Consider the following 19637-nt stretch of genomic DNA (forward strand, 5'->3'; position numbering starts at 1 on the left):
TTCCTGGTTTCTCTCTCTTAGTGTGTGTGTGTGTGTGTGGGAAAAAGTTCAAGTTATTTTAAACCCTGGTGTTTTTTTGTTTTGTTTTTTTTAAAAAGGGTTAGTGCAGGGGTCTCTAACTCAAATGACCCAGGGGCCACTCGTCAAGTAAAAAAAAAGATGTAAGATTAGTTTTGGTTTCAGTTTCAGTTTCAGTTTGGTTTAGTTTAAGTTTAATTTGAGTTTTAGTTTAGTTTAGTTTTAGTTTAAGTTCAGTTTTAGTATAGTTTAGTTTAAGATTAGTTTCAGTTTCAGTTTAGTTTGGTTTAGTTTAAGTTAAGTTTTAGTATGGTTTAGTTTTAGTTCAGTTTTAGTATGGTATAGCATAGTTTAGTTTAATTTGGTTTAGTTTAGTTGTAGAATAGTTTAAGTTTAAGATTAGTTGCAATTTCAGTTTAGTTTAGTTGTAGTATAGTTGTAATATAGTTTAGTTGTAGTATAGTTGTAATATAGTTTTACTTTAGTTATTTTAAACCCTGTTGTTTTTTTAGTTTTTTTTTTAAAAAAGGGTTAGTGCAGGGGTCTCTAACTCAAATGACCCAGGGGCCACTCGTCAAGTAAAGAAAGGTTTAAGATTACTTTCAGTGTCAGTTTCAGTTTAGTTTGGTTTAGTTTTAGTTTAATTTGAGTTTTAGTTTAGTTTAGTTTTAGTTTAAGTTAAGTTTTAGTTTAAGTTAAGTTTTAGTATAGTTTAGTTTAAGATTAGCTTCAGTTTCAGTTTAGTTTGATTTAGTTTAAGTTCAGTTTTAATATAGTTTAGTTTAAGATTAGTTTCAGTTTCAGTTTCAGTTTAGTTTGGTTTAGTTTTAGTTTAATTTGAGTTTTAGTTTAGTTTAGTTTAGTTTTAGTTTAAGTTCAGTTTTAGTATAGTTTAGTTTAGGGTCACTCAGGGTCAGTCAGGGGCCACTCGTCAAGTAAAAAAAAAAAGTTACATTTTTGAGAAAAATACATTAAAATAATAATATTGATGATGACATTTCACATCATTTCAAAATAAAAGTGTACATTTTGATATGGAACCATGAATAGTTCACAAAATAAATGTAGTTATGATGCAAAAAAAACTACAGAAATAACTTTATATTTAGTGGTGGGCCACATGAAATTGATTTGGGGGCCACATTTTGCTTGCCGCTAATCTTAATATGGAAAAAACAAACAGAAATAACTTGATATTAAGTGGCGGGCCGCATGAAATCAATTGGAGGGCCGCATGTGGCCCCGGGGCCGCGAGTTTGAGACCTCTGGGTTAGAGTATGGAGGGGAAAAAGAGATGATCAATTAGTTGATTAGTTGATAAAGTCAAAGAATGAAGTTCAGATTTGCAGCTGAAATGTTGTATCATCGAGTTTTCATGTGTGATTTAATTTGTACGCCGAGTTTTTGAAGTTTCTAAAATGTAAGAATCTGATGTTTTTTCCAGTTTCACATTAACATAACCAAGAAATAATTAGATATCAACTGCTAATTGGGGAAAAAAAAACAACTTTATATTTCAACTTTTATGTATTTTATGACAGTTGGCTTTAGAAATGGGTCAAATAGGAAACACTGTAAGGATTTAGACTTGAGAAATAATTTAATGAACTTTTTTTTGTCATTTATTTAAGTTTATAAACCATGTATTACTTCTCAAGTACTTGTGAGGGTTATTTTAGCTATGTTTGTGCGTATAGTATGAAGTTTGGCAAGATTTTGTATTTTTGTTTGATCTTGTTATTTCCAGTACAAACAAATTGTCACACTCACACCCTTAAGAGCCAAAAATGTCCCATTGAAGCCCATTGAAACTGCAGTGTTTGTTCTCACTTCCATTAAAGCATAATACTATCTGCATGTCAATCTGGACTTTTGCCTTGGAGTTGATACTTTTTACTACTTCACACAGTAAATACCCTATAGTATTGCAAATACTTAATCCACCACCAGCAGCACATCATGTTAGATGTTTGTCGTTTTTCTGTTAGATGTAGTAAAAAAGCCAGGAAAAAATAGAAATGGAGCAAAGAAGCAAAGGTAGAGGTTAGTTTTTCGTCACGTTGTCCATTTATTTTCAGTATCGTTTGAGAAAGACACTGGTAGGACTGGTTAAACAAAGACAAACGAACATAGGTAGCAGTTAAGTGTTAATATAGACACGTACTGTTCACTTAAAGACACACGTTCTCTCACACCGTTGTACAGAAAACAGTCAGAGACAGAAAAAACACAACAATGTTAAAAATTGCATGTTAAGAAGCAGGCAGTTAAAGTGTTAATAGTTGTTTTTGTTTTTTGTTTTGTTTATATACACAACAGTCAACTTGTTGAAGTACTATACGCTGTAGACGGGAACAGTAATCATTCAGTGGCACGATGTCAAGGACTGGTCAACGTTGACATAATTCTAGTAAAAACTGCTCCCTGTGAACTTTAGTAAAAAAATACTGCACAAAAATAAGATAACGCTGGATGAAGAGAGAGCGTGCGAGTGTTTCAAGGTGCATTGAATCCATCGCCGACAACAAAACAAACGAGGGAAAGAAGGAAATGAGATGAAATTGACTTTGTTGAACGCTTTAGTGCTAAATCAATGCATGTTAAGATGGTTTTTTCTAGAAAGAGTAATGAGTTATCGACACAAACAGCCTCGTTCAGATCGCAGGAAGCTTTTCTTTGACCACTGTTGTCATCCTTTTAACTACTAAATGAAAATTGGGGATCACTTTTTTTGTGAGGCTGACACCGATATCAGTCCAAAATATCCTTTTAATGACTTTCAAGAAAAAAATAGCTGAACTGTGAGACATTTGTGCTGATGTAATCAAGTCCTGCACGACTCTCTGTGCTTAATGATGCATTAATGTGTTACGTAAGATTTACAGATTGAATGAGATTACACTTTTCTTTTTTACTATGCTGATTCTACCACAGAGAATTAGGGCCAAACTGATAATATTTTTTTTTTAAATCTTTTGAGAATTAAGTCGTAACACTGCGAGAATAAAGTCGCAAAATTCAGAGAATAAAGTTGTAACATGATGAGAATAAAGTCGTAACGTTACATGAATAAAGTTGTAACCGTTAGGAGAATAAAGTCGTAACGTTAAGAGAATAAAGTCACAACATTACGAGAATAAAGTCGTACCGTGATGAGAATAAAGTAACATTATGAGAATAAAGTCGTAACATCACAAGAATAAAGTCAATATTCCGTCTTTATCCCCGTGATGTTACGACTTTATTCTCGAAAGATTCTATTTTTTTTTCTTTGTTGTTTGGCCCTAATACTCCATCGTATGATTCAGCCATTTTGACTTATTCCTAATAAAAATGCAGTAGTTGTTAACGTTGTTTCTCTTACTCACAACTAACACAGAAAAAGCTGCCTATTCCGAGCCTGTGATACAAACTAATAATTGTTAAAAGCACCATGTGTGTAATATAATAACTGACTAACGATAACTGACAACATTCCTAATTGCCAAAGAGGGGTATTTATTTAGAAATAACTGATTCACTGAGTTATTAAATAAGTGCGGTGAGATTTAGAAGCTGCTCCTTCTCCCTGCCACAATAACGTATGTACAGTCTCTTAAAGGTAGGTTTAAAAAAAACTGTTCGAAAAACCTGTCTCTGGTCTTTAACCAACAGTTGCCTCCAGCACATTCTGGATTACTGTCATTTATAGTGAGCTATCAAAGAGGGGGGGGGGGGGGGGGTCAAATAAATCATTTAAGACCATAAAAACGTCACGTTCATTGTCATGGAGCTTTTTGCACATACGTGAAACCGGCCGATGGAAGACAGCGGGAAATGAGTGTCGAGTCTCATGATTTCTGTATTGAATGTCATTTTGTTGCACTGTTGCCATGATTGAGCAGTAAATATCATACAAGTTTTAACATTAATCAACAATACTAAATATCAAAGAGTCACATACACTGGGTACAGAAGTAAACAAAAGCAACAAGGCTTAGGGAAACCTGAGCAACAGCCACCTACAGTATGCACTATAAACAAAAAACATATCTAATATTGGCCCGAAAAATCATGAAACATTGAATTACCATAACATACTGTATATAGAGTAATACACGTTTGTGCAATTGTACACTGCAATTAGTCCACATGGTTCTGTATAAAGAAAGTGTACTGGCTCTCTGTCTCATCATGAGAATAATATAATACTGGTGCTCGAGTATGAGAGAGTGCTCAGCAAAGTCAAATCTAACAAAATAGATCCAGCCTAAAAAAATACCATCTGCATTGAATACAAAAAAAAAAAAAATTAAAAATACAGATTATCTGTACCAGACAAAAAAAAAATTATAATTGCACTATTGCTCTGGGCAAAGGGAAGCATTCAAATATAGGGGAAAAAAAATAAAAATGTTAAAAAGGTTATTTATCCAAGAAGAAAAACGAAACCCTGGGTAAGAAAAAAAGTGCATATGTTCGCTTTTACTCGCTCTTCGTCACAGTTATCACAGCCTTTGCAGTGTAAAATAAAGAGCTCTGTCACCACTGATAACAAGTTCCTTAAAATACTTCATAATATATGTAATACCTAAACAGTAGGAGGGCTGATTCTGGTGGTTTTTTTCTGTGTATTTCCATTAAAACTATCTTTACCCAGGTATAAAATACTTTTCTGGTTAAGGTAAGGTAAGTTTATGTTATGACCACAGGTTTTGATCTCAACACACCTCATCGTTACTGTTAGAAATGGCACACGATTTTTATGAGTCCATCCTTAATTGACCAGATTGTTAAAAGCGGCGATGCGTCCATTTTGGTTGCTATTATTCTGCCTCTGTTTAAGGCCACATTATACTTCTCCGACTGCGTAATGTGTTATCCGACTGCGTCACCACGGAGACGCCTCGAGCCTTTATACTTCTGCGTCGTGGTGACGGATACGCGCTGTAATTTCCCGCTCGATCAGTAGGGGTCGCTGCACAAGGTTGTTGTGCTTCTGACTACAGTGAGCAACGGTGTCCGAGAGAGAAAGAGAGAGAAAGACTGTTGTTGTTGAAACAGTGGCCGTTTCTCACTTATCTGTGTCACGGAACGCAGTTTTAAGATAATTTGAGTCCATTTAGAGTCTAAACATGTGCTGTGTGTGTTAAGATATGACGTATTTATAGTTTGGCAGCGGCGTTATCGGCGGGGATCAGCTCCGCCTCTGTGGACGCTCGTCACAGAGCAGCGCTATCTCGGCCTGTCCTGAGGACCAATCGCAGCTCTTGCCGTCTCCGTTGTCCCTTGACGGAGTGACGGACACTTAAAAAATATTTCGTGCAGTCGGAGACGACGCAGAGGCTCTTCGACAGGCTCTGCGTCGACGCAGAGGACTCTGCGTAACCTACGCAGAGCACTTTACGCAGAAGTATAAATTGGGCTTTAGTCTGCGTAAACAGGAAACATTGTGATATTATTTATATGCAGTGTCCTTCATCTGAAAATGCTCTCTGTCACGCAATACTATCAGACCTGAGTCAGCAGTGGGCGGGGCAAGAAGCGTTTATCCTGTCAAACTGCTGAGGACCAGGTTTTTTTTTTTTTTGTATTTCGTTGTGTTTTCAGTCAGACTACGACCTGCCCCCCAGTGCAGTATGGGAGAGCATAGACTTAACCAATTTTCTAGGCTAGACGATCCAGTTAGTCAAGACGCAGGATCTCACACTTTTACACGCCGTTTAATCAAACCATTTCAGGGATGAGATTCCAGGGACGTGGTATCTCACAGAAACTCGTGCGTGATTTAACGTGACTTCAGAATATAAACAGACGTGAAGGCGGACGTCAGTTAATAGCTGTTAGCTGTGTGCGCGATGTTTTGCGCTGAGAAGTGCAAAAAAAAAAAACTGTGGATGAAGTTAATCAACTTGGCGTTTACAAGTTACGGTTCTAAACAAAAGTATGCAATAAAAAAATTCTAATTTGGTTATTGCGGGGTTCTGCTCACGCCCCCATCGCGGTTTAAAACTTATGATTTTTGGGAATTGGGAAGACTCTGACACATCCACTAACATTAAAATCGTGTGTGTTAACCCTCACACTGCAGGATAATCTGGCCAGATAATCTGTTCAAATCAGCCTATAATCAGAGGACACACACGACTGTTGGAAGGGCTAAATCTGACCGTTTATCCTCTAGTGAGGAGCCGTTTTGAACAAGCACAATGTTGTTGCTGTTGTTATGAACTAATTTTACAATTGTTTGCTTTATGTTCTAGGAGAGAACATAACATTTCTCCAAAATAAGACTTTGTTATAATCATTTTCTCATACACGCTTCTGCAAAACTAACTTTCCTCGTCATCCACGCTACAACCGTGAGTCACATGACACCGTCTGTGAGAAAACGGATGCTTCCACAACTGGGACGTCCAAAACATCTCCTCCCACTTCACACACCACGTCACAACAAATGATTTAAATTAAACCGAGAATGGTTCAAGCGAACGAGCTGCTGCAGGTTCTTTGGTTCAGAGCTCGCTGTTAAACCGCTAAAGCCTGAAACGAAAGGCTAAATAAATGTCTCCCTCTCTCCTGGCAGTGAAAAGACTGACTGGACACCCCTGCCCTGTTTTGGCAAAGTCAGTCAGCTCAAATCTGACATCATTTTTAAGGAGGTTAACACTGATTGTTTTTGTGATCCTGAGAGGAAGAGGAGGAGCTGACTGCTGCTGCTGCTGCTGGTGGACTCTGGACTTAAGATGACAAGACGAGTGCTGGAGAGAAGAACTAGTCTGGATATGTGTGATGTAGAGATGTTAGGAGTTAATGTAGTGGTGAAAAGTCCCCTTTTCGAGGAACACTGCGTTTTTTTAAACCCGACTGTGGTCGTTTCTAACACTCCGCTATAGTGAGACAGATAAACTCCTGAATGCATTTCTTATACTGCTGCTCAGTGGGACTGCTGATCGGGTATTGACCTGGTTGTCCGAAGGGTCCCTCCGACTCCCGCATCTCCTCGTTCATCCTGGCCAAACGCAAACTAAAGAGAAGGACGAAAGGAAAGAAAAATAAGAGCAGTAAGAGTGTTAGAAAAACATCAAAGCTGGAGGGAAACAACAAAAAATCTCTCAAAGAAAATACAACCACAGGACGTGGTTATGTGAACATACAGCGTGACTATATCTGCATTGGCTTGCTGCACCGCTATACTCAGGGGATCCTGGCCGTCCTCGTCGCCGTCGTTCTGCGTCGCTCCTCTTTTCAGGAACAAACACACCTGCCTGGAAACACAAAGCAAAATCAGATCAGTCATTAGAGCTGCGGCTAACAGGGATGTGAATCTTTGGGTGGATCACGATTCGATTCCGATTCTTAGGGTCACGATTCTCGATTCAAAATCGATTCTCGATTTAAAAACTGATACAATGCATAGTGTGTTAAGGCAAATTACGGCATCAAAACAATACAGTTTGTATAAGATAACGTGATCACAAGAAGGCAAACTTAAGACAAAAGTTCACATTCATTCAAAACGAATAAAAACTTACTTCCTGTACAAAATAATAACATGCATAAATAAAAGCTTAGGCTAGCTGCCTTTTTCTCCCAGAAGTTACAAAAATAAACTGTACACAAATAACACAAAATGTTATTTTCAAAAATCGATTTTTTGAAGTTTATGAATCGATTCAGAATCGTGGATGATTAGAATCGCGATTCCTATGTGATTCGATTTTTTTCCTCCCACCCCTAACAACTGAGGATTATTTTTGTAATCGATTCATCTGTCGATTCTTTTCTCGATGAATCGTTTGGTCCATAAAACCGTTTTAAAACCGTTGATCGGTGTTTGTCAAACCTGGAAATGACGATGTTCTCGAAATGTCTTGTTTTTGTCCACAGACCAAAATGATTCAGTTTGAACGATTTCTTTGTTTATGTGAAGCAAAGAAACAAAGAACATGTTCCCATTTGAGAAGCTAAAACTATCAGAAATCTCGATTAATCGATTAAATGTTTCAGCTCTATCAGTCATCGAAAATATTTTGCACACTGCTGTCATCAAGATAACAATTATAGCAGCTTTAAATTTAACGTTAGAGTCTCTTATCTCTCATTTTTAATTTTATTGAATTTTCTACACTAATAGAGAATTTCACAATTTCAATTTTCATAAATTCACAGGCAGTCTTTGCTTTTCTCTGAGACAGCAGTGAATCCCCACAGATTCTTTTGATTCACTCACTTAAGTCAAGTCAATTTTATTTATAGCACAGCCCAACAACACAAACACAATTAGCCTCGAAGGGCTTCACAGTCTGTGAAAGTCTATCCTTAGACCCTCACATCGAGTGAGGGGTAAAACTCAACAAAAACTCCTGTAGAGGGGGGGGGGGAATGTTAGAAACCCCGGGAAGAGCCTCAGAGGAGTTCCAGGTGTCACAACAGACAAGTGGTTCTTGTATGAAGCCTGTTTTGCTTCATCCCATCAACAAAAAGGTGTGTGTGTGTGTGTGTGTGTGTTTGTGTGTGTGTGTGAAGTGGTTACAAATGACCCTAATGATGCAGCCTGGAGTAAACAGTCATATTTTTTTCCTCTCCCGTGACTCACCCCGTGTGTCCCAGATACGTGGCGTGATGCAGGGGACGCCTCCCCCTCGCGTCTCTTTGGTTGACGTCAGCGGCGTTCTGGAGCAGGAACTCGCACGCGATCAGTGAGCCCTGAAATAAAGGATTATTTGTTGAAAACTAATGAATGAGTATTGAGAGTGTAAAGACTATTTTTAAAGCGATATTCAACTCATTTGCAGCTGACAGTTTTTGTCAACATGGATATTTTCATTGGTCATTATTTTGGTGCAGTCAATGATCGAGTAAGAGCTGAAGTTGAAATCCTTCATTCATTCATTCATTCATCTTCTAGCAACATTATGCACACTGGTGATGGCCACTCACCCCGATCACTGCCTGTATGAGCGGCGTCTTCCCTTCGTCCTCGTCGCTCACCAAATTGACATCGGCTCCGTGAGCTAGAGCTTCGGCCATGACGGGCAGGTTGCGAGCCTTCGAGGCTTTGTAGAGCAGCGCTCCGGGACGAAGGTTACATACGTCTTCCGGGTCGGACGTCTCCGGCTCCGCCTCCAGCTCGGCGTCTCCGCTCGAGTCGTCAGACACTTCGCACTCTGAGGACGAGGAAAGGAGACGGATTATTTATAACACAGCAGCATAAGCTACATCACACATAACACATGCGTTACAAGCAAAGTCATTTCACTACATTTACATAACATTGTACACCTTTCCTTGGCTTCATATATACGTTTGAAACAAAAAAAAGTTTCAATAACTCAATACTGAAAATATTTTTTAAATTTCTTAATGATAAAATAACCATTCACCATAATTTAACAAAAACATATTTTCTGTTAAATAAGTGCTGTTGTTTGACCGAGGGGAGACCACACAGCACAAGAGGTCAATTTTTGAATACAATTATAAATAAAAATTCGACCAAAATGAAAGAAAAACGTATTTTTCTTAACTTCAGTGTTGTAGTATGCCGAGAAGTTGATTAGTCTTATGTAAAATTAATTTTGTGACACTAACATTTGTCAGTGCACGCTGTGTAAAGTAACTGGTTGCAATACTATCAGCGCAACATTTGCTGAAAAAATGCCAATACAAAACATGTGAAACTTAATTTAACCCTTAGAAGACAGAGCATTTAGGCTGCTTTTTTACCCCTGACTATATTAAAACGGATATACAGATGCTATAAGAATGTGCAATATAAAGTGTCTTATAGCCTTTATTTCAGCATAACCTATAGGCAATTTATTTTTTGTTCATTTTAACCAATTATATCAAAATCTTTAAAAACGGATTGCATTTGTGAAATTTGGAAATATGTCACAGTTGACTTCTGCCCAGTTATTACTACTCCATATTTTTTTTTAAATATGTGATACAAAATGAATCATAACACATTCAAAGATGGATACATGCTTTTTGTAAAGCCTGAAGATGTGACCTATAAACACACTACCCCAGGATGTCCATATAAGGAGTTGTGTTTTATTTCCACAGTAATTTACCAAGTGTGCTAGCGCGGGAGCACTAAAGGTTAAGAGGGACGTTACTGGATATAATTGGCAATAAACATGTACTAGAATTCAAATCTACTGAATATTTGAGTTGTACACAGGACTGGACTGGACCCTGTACACCTCCTACCTATGTGTTACAAACAGTCCATCTGCTTAACCTTCCCCATATGGACTCACCCTCCTCTGTGACGCTGTCCACCACCGAGCCAAACACCAGGATGTCCGTGCTGCCGTCTGTGCTTCCTCCCAACCCGCTGTCACTGCTCAGACCTGCCGGACCAGGAGATGCCACAACATGGACACATTAGATACTTGGTATTACCCGCATTAGCTGCCTCCTCTAAATAAGATTCAAGCCTCTCATCCACATCCTGTCTTTAATCTGCACGACAAGACTGTTAAATGTGAACAGAAGGAGTTGCTTACTTCGAGGCCCAGATCCTGTATCAAAGTAGGAGAAGAGCGTGTCCAACTCGTCAGGGCAAAACAGGGATTCTCGTCTGAATTTAGCAGCAGCTGTGAGACGAACACAATTTAAAGCGAGAGGTTAAGTAGAACGGTGGAAAGAAAATGTACATTGACACAAGAGAGGGAAAGCGTTTGCTCTTCGAGGACACAAAATGAGTGTTAAAGGGTTAAACTACCTGCAGAGAGTGTAGAAGGGGACGTGCTGCCGAGCTCTTGTCGGTATCTCCGCCGTGTTTTGGGTACGGTGGTGGCGCTGTTGTGTCTCCGACACTTCTTCACACTCCACCGCCGCTCCGGCTTCCTCTCCCCGTTGATGAGAATCTCTGTGCAGCCGAGCTTCTTCAGGAACTTCTTCTCCACGTACTTTGCCTTAATCCAAGCCTCTTTTTCCTGCCTGCAGACGACCGAACCATGTGTGACATCGATTTAGTGGGAATAGTGGAATTTTGAAGTCGTTTTCCTACAATTTTAACATCGACTTTGAGGCCTCGCCTTTTGAGGTAGCGAAAATCCTTTCATAAATGTTCATCATCAACTTGTCTAGAACATAATGTACCAAGTTTGTCGGGGCTAGCTCAAACATGCTAGGACGAGTTCGTTCAAATGCATAGACTAGCCACTTTTGTTTTTCCAAAATGGCCGACTACTGGGTGGGCGGAGCTAATGGAAGTAAATTAGAAATTTGTTTGGAATCATGAGAGCAACAAGTGTACCAAGTTTGGTTCAAATCGGAACAACTATGTCCGACTTAGACACAAAACAAAGAATCTAATATTTAGCACTTGACGCAATTTTGACCACTTATTCTCAAAAATTCCCCAAAAATTCCTTAAGAGAATTTGGTGTAAGACCGACACACTCACAAGTGTCGTTCGCCCCGATCCAAGGACTTTTATCTGACCATGAACCGAGTTCTGGGGGCGCTATACAGCCCTGGGGCTACAAACGAGTTCTTGCCCTATGCCACTATCGCATTTTCTCCGACCCAACCTCCGTGCCAAATTTGTAGAGTTTTTATTCCCATTAAACCCCTCAAAATTGAGCTCAACATCGGAGAAAAAAATTATCAACTCAACAGGAACAACAGGTTCCTAGCACTTCGTGCCAGAAGCTTTGGCCCTAATAATGAATGAGATGGTGTATTTACCTTGAACTGGAGGGCAAAGGTTTCTTCACACCTTGTCCTTGGTACGAGCCTTCATAAATGTGGTTGATGACACTGTTTCCAAGCTCACACATCAACTACAGGGAAAGACAAGAGACGTGACATTAATGTGGTCCAAACCAACGCTGGATTTTAAATAGAAATACAAAGTCTGTTCACAGAATATAAAGTTAGAGAAGAGTAAAAACACGTGGAAACAACTCTTCTCACTATGTTTTAAACACACACACACACAAAATAAAACACTTATCAGCACTTCTAAAGCTGAGATTATCGCATATAGTATTAATTAAATGAATTAAATAAGGACCTAAAGAGGCAAACTTTACCTTCAGTAACTCTGGTTCCCATGAGTCCAGTGTGAGTGAGCGAACCTTTGAACAGTGAACCCCGAGACTCCTGCAACAGAAACGTCTCAGGTTAAAAAAAAATATATGCTGTTTCCATGAGGTGATGATTTGAGGGCTTTATATTCCACTTTATAGAAAAGAGATGTTTTTACAAATGAGTCATAAACTGTGGCCATAGGTGATCTATCCCAAATCTCTATTAAAAATAACTTGTAAGCAGCAGAGTTCAATTATGAGACGATATGAACGCGAAGAGATTCAAAGGTGTGTGTTATTTTCTGCCAAAAAAGTTGTTTAAAACCAAAATGAAGTGTTTTTTTTTAACTTTTGCTGAAGGGTAATCATGAAAATGATCAATATCAAGTGATTTAAAGATTTTATCACGTTGTCCATGTAACAGCAGATGGACAAAAACAACAACAAGAGAGACAGAAATCAAGGAATTTTAAAACGTACTTAAAACTAACAAAAGAACTACACAGAGATACACTTTCTGTTCCACTCAGTTTGGTTCTATTTGGTGACTTTTTTAGTGTTTGATGCTGACAGGTTTGTAAAGCTGCAAGAACCTAAAATTATCCTTTTGGAGAAATTAGAGAAGCCGCACCTAATGTCATGCAAATCACTGAGTTCCTGCAATGATGCTGTCTGGTATCCTGGCAACAGAGACACAGCAGAAGAAGAAGAAGAAGAAGAAGAAGAAGAAAAAGAAAAAGAAGCTGATAGTGTTTCTCCCCTTCGTTTACCCCGCCACACTAAGGCCAAGTCTGCTCTCACTGTGTTAAACCGTAGCCAAAGAGGGAACATGAATATTCATACACGCAGCAGGGTCTGTGATTACATAAACACTGATAATGCAATTTAAAATAACACACACACACACACACACACACACATAAATCAAGAGGGGATTGTTCCAAGTCAAGTCAGTGAAGCAGCACTGTGATGTAACACGTGACCTCAGTATGAGAGCAGTGCATTGATCTGGACGAGGAGGAAATGTTATTACCTGCAGCAGGAAACTTCATTCAACAGCGTTACGTCACGTTCACTGAGATCCCGCTGTGAAGTGAACTAAGGACTTTTTTTTTCCCCTCTTTAACTTCTCACTTCCCCTCCCGTATATAAAACCTCTAAATCAAAGCCAAACTGATCCAATAGTCCCTTCGGAAGTGTGTGCTGGAACCACACCGAGCCCCTTTAGCAGCACAAGGAAAACACTTCCTGTTATCAGAGCCATTAACCTCACAGCACTGGACGCTGTTCTCATCTAACAGTGTTAGATGTTTGACCTTCAGTACTCTGTGCTCCAGGAAGTGAGGATAACGTCCTCACTCACCCTGAGTGATAAAAGTCGACAAAACAACTGACAGCGTTAAAGCGCCTGTTAGATTTTCTTTTTCTACCTGTGGATGCCCGAGCACTCGATACACAGCAGGATGCCCAGGTTGATGGAGGCCCAGCGCGGGTCGGCCTGGCCGCAGTCACAGCACTGCTCGTTGCCTGGCAGACTCTGAATCCGCTGCAGGATGGTCTCGCTCCGGGCACTGCGGTCCCGGGGCTCGCTGGCCGAGTCGATGCTGCTGGTCGACGGGGACGCAGTTCTGTCCAGGTGCTGAATGTCAACAGAAAAACAGGGTCAATAAACCTCAGAACCAAGCCAAAATCAAAACGAGTACTGTGACATACCTCTATATATTAAGATTCTTACCTCTATATAATAAGAATCTTACCTTTATATAATAGGAACCTTACCTCTATATAATAAGAATCTTACCTCTATATAATAAGAACCTTACCTCTATATAATAAGAATCTTACCTCTATATAATAAGAATCTTACCTCTATATAATAAGAATCTTACCTCTACTTCTATATAATAAAAATCTTACCTCTATTTCTATATAATAAGAATCTTACCTCTATTTCTATATAACAAGAATCTTACCTCTATATAATAAGAATCTTACCTCTATATAATAAGAATCTTACCACTATGTCTATATAATAAGAACATTACCGCTATATAATACGAATCTTACCCCTATCTCTATATAATAAGAATCTTACCTCTATCTCTATATAATAAGAATCTTACCTCTATATAATAAGAATCTTACCTCTATATAATAAGAATCTTACCTCTATCTCAATATAATAAGAATATTACCTCTATCTCTATATAATAAGAATCTAACCTCTATGTCTATATAATAAGAATCTTACCTCTATATAATAAGAATCTTACCTATATCTCTATATAATAAGAATCTTACCTATATCTCTATATAATAAGAATCTTACCTCTATCTCTATATAATAAGAATCTTACCTCTATATAATAAGAATCGTATCTCTATATAATAAGAATCTTACCTCTATCTCTATATAATAAGAATCTTACCTCTATATAATAAGAATCCGGGCTCTCTCTGTAGGCTGAAGCGATGCTCGCTTGAACTGCCTGAATCCATGCTTGTCTTAGTTTCTCAGATTCAGCCTGAAGCATACAACTCCTGCAAGACAAACCATCACAGTGGTTCAAATCAAAGTGCACTGCCTTATATACATTATAATATAGTAAGAGGGTGATGCCTATTAGTATAGAAAAGTTCAAGTCATTTCAAGTTACTTTTTATTTTTTTTAATAAAGTCAGCTCACTATCAAAGTGCATCAGGGCAAATGGGATAATTTCCCTCAATTTCAAAAATTCATTAAAATTATTATTTAAGAGGTTTGCAAATAGTTTCAATGGATCCTTGTTCAGGATGATGCTGACTTTAATTATAAAAACTGTCAAAGTGCATCATACCATGCTAATGTTGAGCTGTTTTCAGAAACTGAGATATTCGATGTGATAAAAGAGTATGTTTTAATCAAATGTAATGATGATTTCAGTACGAGGTAGAGTGAATATGTGACTATTTTTATGGCAGTGCGAGTGTGTGTCTTACTTGGACGGGGACACGACTTCAAAGCAGAACCTCCTCTCAATGTCCTCGCATGGTTTAACGGAGCACAGTCGGAGGTCTTCCACCACCACCGTCAGAGAGTCCTGCTGACGCAAAATCACCTTCTCATTACGTATTAAACTACAAAAAAAAGGGTCAAAATAATGTGAAAAACACACATGTTGAGCCTCTGACTGAATCCACGGATAAAAGCAGAAAGCTCTCGACTCTGTGAGTGAAAAACATGCCACATTCCCCTGCACTAACGCTGCACTTAACCTCTTTAGCCCTGGGGAAAACTGATAGGTAGAAGATAAATGGACTTGCCTTGAGCTTCTTCTGATAGACCAGCTGACTGTTCTGTATGGAGAACCAGCGTCTGAAGAGAGGGAGGTAAATAAAACATGTGTTAGATGGATTATCCTTTGGATGTGTAAACGTTCAGTGTGCAAAGGTAGAGCCACTGTGGACACTCGACACGAGGACAGGCTACGGTTTACAGCACTTTTAGTTGAAAGTTCTGGAGTCACAAGGAAAATCTTTTTTCGTATGAGCACTGATAGAAATCACTTTTTGCGGAACGTAGATCGAGGTTAAAACTCCTTTATTTAAATCTCGACTAAAATTCTATTTAGAATTCCCTCATGATAAGAGTTGGCAGTTGTTGCATTTTATACTTTTATTGCTCTTTATATTCTGCCTGTTTTATGTATTTATGCTATGTGCAGCACATTGGTCAACTCAAATGTGCAATAGAAATACATTTGGATTGGGGGAAAAAGGACGTATGTAAAAAATTTAATAGATGTATCAGTAATAATGTGACAGATGTATCACTAAAAATCTCAAAAAATAAAAATTTCACCCCTAAAATAACTTCAATAGTAGGTAAAAATTGTAAAAGAAAGGTTAAAAAGACTGAAATCTATGTCAGTCTGGATTCAGAAATATGTGTAGAATGTCTGTGTTCTTACTATACAGAAAAATATATGGAAAAATAATAATCACCATCTATCTTCCTATTTTAAGAACTCCAGCCAGCAGCAAGCCCCCTCATTTAATTAAACATACAGTATGGGTAAAATCTTACATATCACCTATTATAAACAAGATAATGGCATGACAAACAAACACACAAACAAAAACATACAGATTAAATCCAACGTGAACCATAAACGTGCAGAAATACAAACGAATTATGAACGACGTATAAAACAAAAACAATGCTGCACGTTATTCATGCTTTTAAAACACATAACCCTTTGTTGGCGTCGTACAAATGTACCTGTTCCAGGTCTTAAAGGCATTGCTGGCCCTCTTGAACAGGTAACCCTCCATCACCACACCATTAGGAGCATCCACGTTGAACTCCACCTTAGTGTCGTCATATGCAAAGTCCTGAGAGACAGGAAAAAAAGAAGAGAGAGAGAGAGACACACAGGAAGCGGAAAATTAATCCTACGGTCACCACCACAGCTGATCCCTGTCAGGATGCTGTTCTGTCCTTCAACCGGTCAAACAGGAAACACACACACACTCTCTTTTTCCTTTTTACGTCATGAAGAGGTTCGCATGTGTTGCTGTTCCTGGAATCGCAGTCATTTTAATGTACACGGAGTCCACGAACCCTGACAAATCGGCAGAAATCGTGCGATCATGTAGAAACGCACACCACGTGCGAGCGTATGTGCGCGACGGGAGTGGAGTCGTGCCGTCTTCTTCCTGTGCGGCACACGGAGGGCATTTCATAACCCAACAGATGCGAGTGTGACGCAAATTATTACATAAAACCGAGGGGGTGATTTTCACGTGAAAATTACCATCCGACCTTTTCATGACCTTCAGCTACATCATGACACCGAGCATTTTAATGAAACCCAACAGAGGGTCGTTAATGGATACAGGAAGCACCGAAAATCACCACGTAAACATGAGTGTTTTTGATGTTTTGCCGTAACGTAAGAGGAATATGGAACATTATCTCCACAGACGACTGAAAAAATGTCAGTAGAAAAACCTTTTAAGTTAGGGTTAGGGTTCACAAAGTGTCCCCGAATATACGAAAAGAAAAACTCTGGCTCGGTTGCACGATAAGAAGAATGTGTGCACTCGCAGCAGCACTGAGAACATTCACTACTCACGACATGACTGAAGAACAGCAAGACTTACTGTTGTTTAAATGTGCAAACAAAGGGAATAAAGGCCAAGTTCACACACACACACACACACAGAGTGAGAGCACATTTCTGTCAAACACTTAAACACTAGAACTGCAGGTTATTTGCAGTTGAATACAAGTTAAGATAGAACATAATCATATTTTACACTATATATATTTTTAGATGGACAGTTTGGCTAAGCAATAAGACAGCAGACGCAATACCCTGTCAAAATTCCATAATTAAACAAAAAGTTAAAAAATCTTTCATCATAAATTGGGTTTGAAATTTGGTCATTATTACACCCTTTATAAAGGACATTAAATTCACCACTAAGAATCACATTTGCTGAGACAAAAAAAACCAAAAACAAATAAGACAAATAAAACAACCTGCAGTCAAAGTCTGAGATCGCAACCTTCTATCGCTCAAGCAAGAACGGCATTAAACTGCCTGTGTAATGCAAATAAAACCCACCAAACCGCTGTTCCACCGGCAAAAGATCTTCATTTTCAGACGCTTGGTGTGTTCCAACAACATGGAAAAGCAGCAACAAAAATAAAATAAACTATTAGGTCCAAAAAAAAAAAAAAGGTAAGTGTCTCAGAGTAGAAACATGGTTCTTCTTCACTCTCTCACAGCGCACTGTGCTGCTGCTGCTGCTGCTGCTGCTGCTGCTGCTGCTGCTGCTGCTGCTGCATCGCGCTGAGTAATTCCAACACTGACATGTGTGCCCTTCCACTTCATCCACCTGCCTGCTGCCCCGTGAGCCTCTGGATTATCTCTAATTACCATACAGCTGCCAATCTCTCCATAACAGGACGCTGTGAGGGAGAACTGCGCCGTACTTTACTGTAGCTGCTTTTGAAGCCAAAGACAAAACAGGCTGCTCTGACACTTCAGAGTCTAAACGCACCTCCCTCCCTGGAGAAGGTGGGAGTTACAGTCTTTCTATGGTCACCAAACCAAAAGGGCTACTACTGAAGACTGCACATCTACACCAGGGGTTCTCAAAGTGTTGATACCTGAGGGCCAATTTAGGAACCCAACATTGGACTGAGGGCCGCCAAAGGAAAAAAAACAGAAAGAAATCCCATTTGTAATCATTTTAATGACCAGATTGCAGTTCTACACTTTAGCGTTTAAGTAATATAAGCGTTAATATAATGTAATTTAAGCATTAATATAATAAAGCTTTATAATTTACTGGGTGATTACCCAGTATTTTGGCCATTGTTCTTATCTTCTAATTACAGGTTAATACCAAGTAACACATTTCTGTTACCATATATTTACTGGGTAAATCGCTAGTAATTGGGGGCTGTAGCTACCTGCTTATTACCAGCTTATAACACAATAATACACTAAAATTCACCATATAGAAACCAGGTAAATACCCAGTATTTTTGTTCACACTTATTGGTCTGTATCCAGTAATGTCCAATTACCATTTAACAAGCCTAGTAGCTCCTGGATTAAAACTATCAACTGTAATTCATTGCGGGCCGCCAGAAATGTTTCTGTGGGCCGCCATTGGCCCCCGGGCCGCACCTTGAGAACCAATGGTCTACACGAACAAAAGCTGAAACGTGCACTGCAACTTCAAAAAGACGATGAAGGGAATCCGTCTTACCTTCAGTTGTCACAATAAGCCTTTGTTTTTTTTTTTAATAAAGCACACATGACACTGAAAAAGATGTGCACTGGGTCATAGTCTGATATGGAGAAACTGTAACAACACAAGTATCCTGATTGTGATAAAGAAGACTAAATAATTCATGACAAATATAATATAGAAAATAACTGGCAAAGTGGTGGTAAAAAATAGCCATAGCCGTATTATTACAGCAGACACTACCGTTCAAAAGTTTGGGGTCACTTAAAAATGTCCTCATTTTTGAAGGAAAAGCACTTTTTTTTTTCAATGAATATAACATTAAATGAATCAGAAATACACTCTATACATTGTTAATGTGGTAAACGACTATTCTAGCTGCAAACGTCTGGTTTTTAATAGAATATGTACATAGGTGTATAGAGGCCCATTTCCAGCAACTATCTCTCGTGTTCTAATGGTACATTGTGTTTGCTAATCGTGTTAGAAGACTATTGGATGATTAGAAAACCCTTGTGCAATGATGTTAGCACAGCTGAAAACAGTTCTGCTGGTTCTTTGACCAAAGCAAAATTATTATGATGAATGGAAATTAATTATTTCTAATCTTGTCAATGTCTTCACTATATTTCCTATTCATTTTGCAACTCTTTTAATGAATAAAAGTGTGACTTTTAATGGAAAACAAAAACAAAATTGTATAAGTGACCCCAAACTTTTGAACGGCAGTGTATACAGTATGTTGTGACTAAATATCATTATTTCATGACATCTCTCCGCAGTATTAGGTGGTAAAAATAGACGCAGGAGACGCATGTAGAGCCGCAGCCACTGAT

The 19637-nt window shown here is 38.6% G+C and overlaps 1 protein-coding gene across 1 annotated transcript in view; it reads right to left on the reverse strand.

Moving 5' to 3' along the window:
• Nucleotides 1-19637, reverse strand: part of LOC310931406 (arf-GAP with coiled-coil, ANK repeat and PH domain-containing protein 3-like) — a 77423-nt gene that overhangs the window by 1719 nt on the left and 56067 nt on the right. Inside the window, exons 11-24 of the mRNA XM_083894543.1 lie at nt 16313-16425; nt 15355-15406; nt 15031-15131; nt 14480-14591; nt 13481-13689; nt 12054-12123; nt 11707-11801; nt 10736-10953; nt 10518-10607; nt 10269-10361; nt 8941-9167; nt 8597-8706; nt 7155-7265; nt 6963-7024 (exon numbers count right to left, since the gene is read on the reverse strand). Coding sequence (XP_083750669.1) covers nt 6963-7024; nt 7155-7265; nt 8597-8706; nt 8941-9167; nt 10269-10361; nt 10518-10607; nt 10736-10953; nt 11707-11801; nt 12054-12123; nt 13481-13689; nt 14480-14591; nt 15031-15131; nt 15355-15406; nt 16313-16425 — 1663 coding nt within the window. The remainder of the gene's footprint in view (nt 1-6962; nt 7025-7154; nt 7266-8596; nt 8707-8940; nt 9168-10268; nt 10362-10517; nt 10608-10735; nt 10954-11706; nt 11802-12053; nt 12124-13480; nt 13690-14479; nt 14592-15030; nt 15132-15354; nt 15407-16312; nt 16426-19637) is intronic.

This window comes from Microchirus variegatus, assembly GCF_963457635.1.
Source record: "Microchirus variegatus genome assembly, chromosome: 9".
NCBI lineage: Eukaryota > Metazoa > Chordata > Actinopteri > Pleuronectiformes > Soleidae > Microchirus > Microchirus variegatus.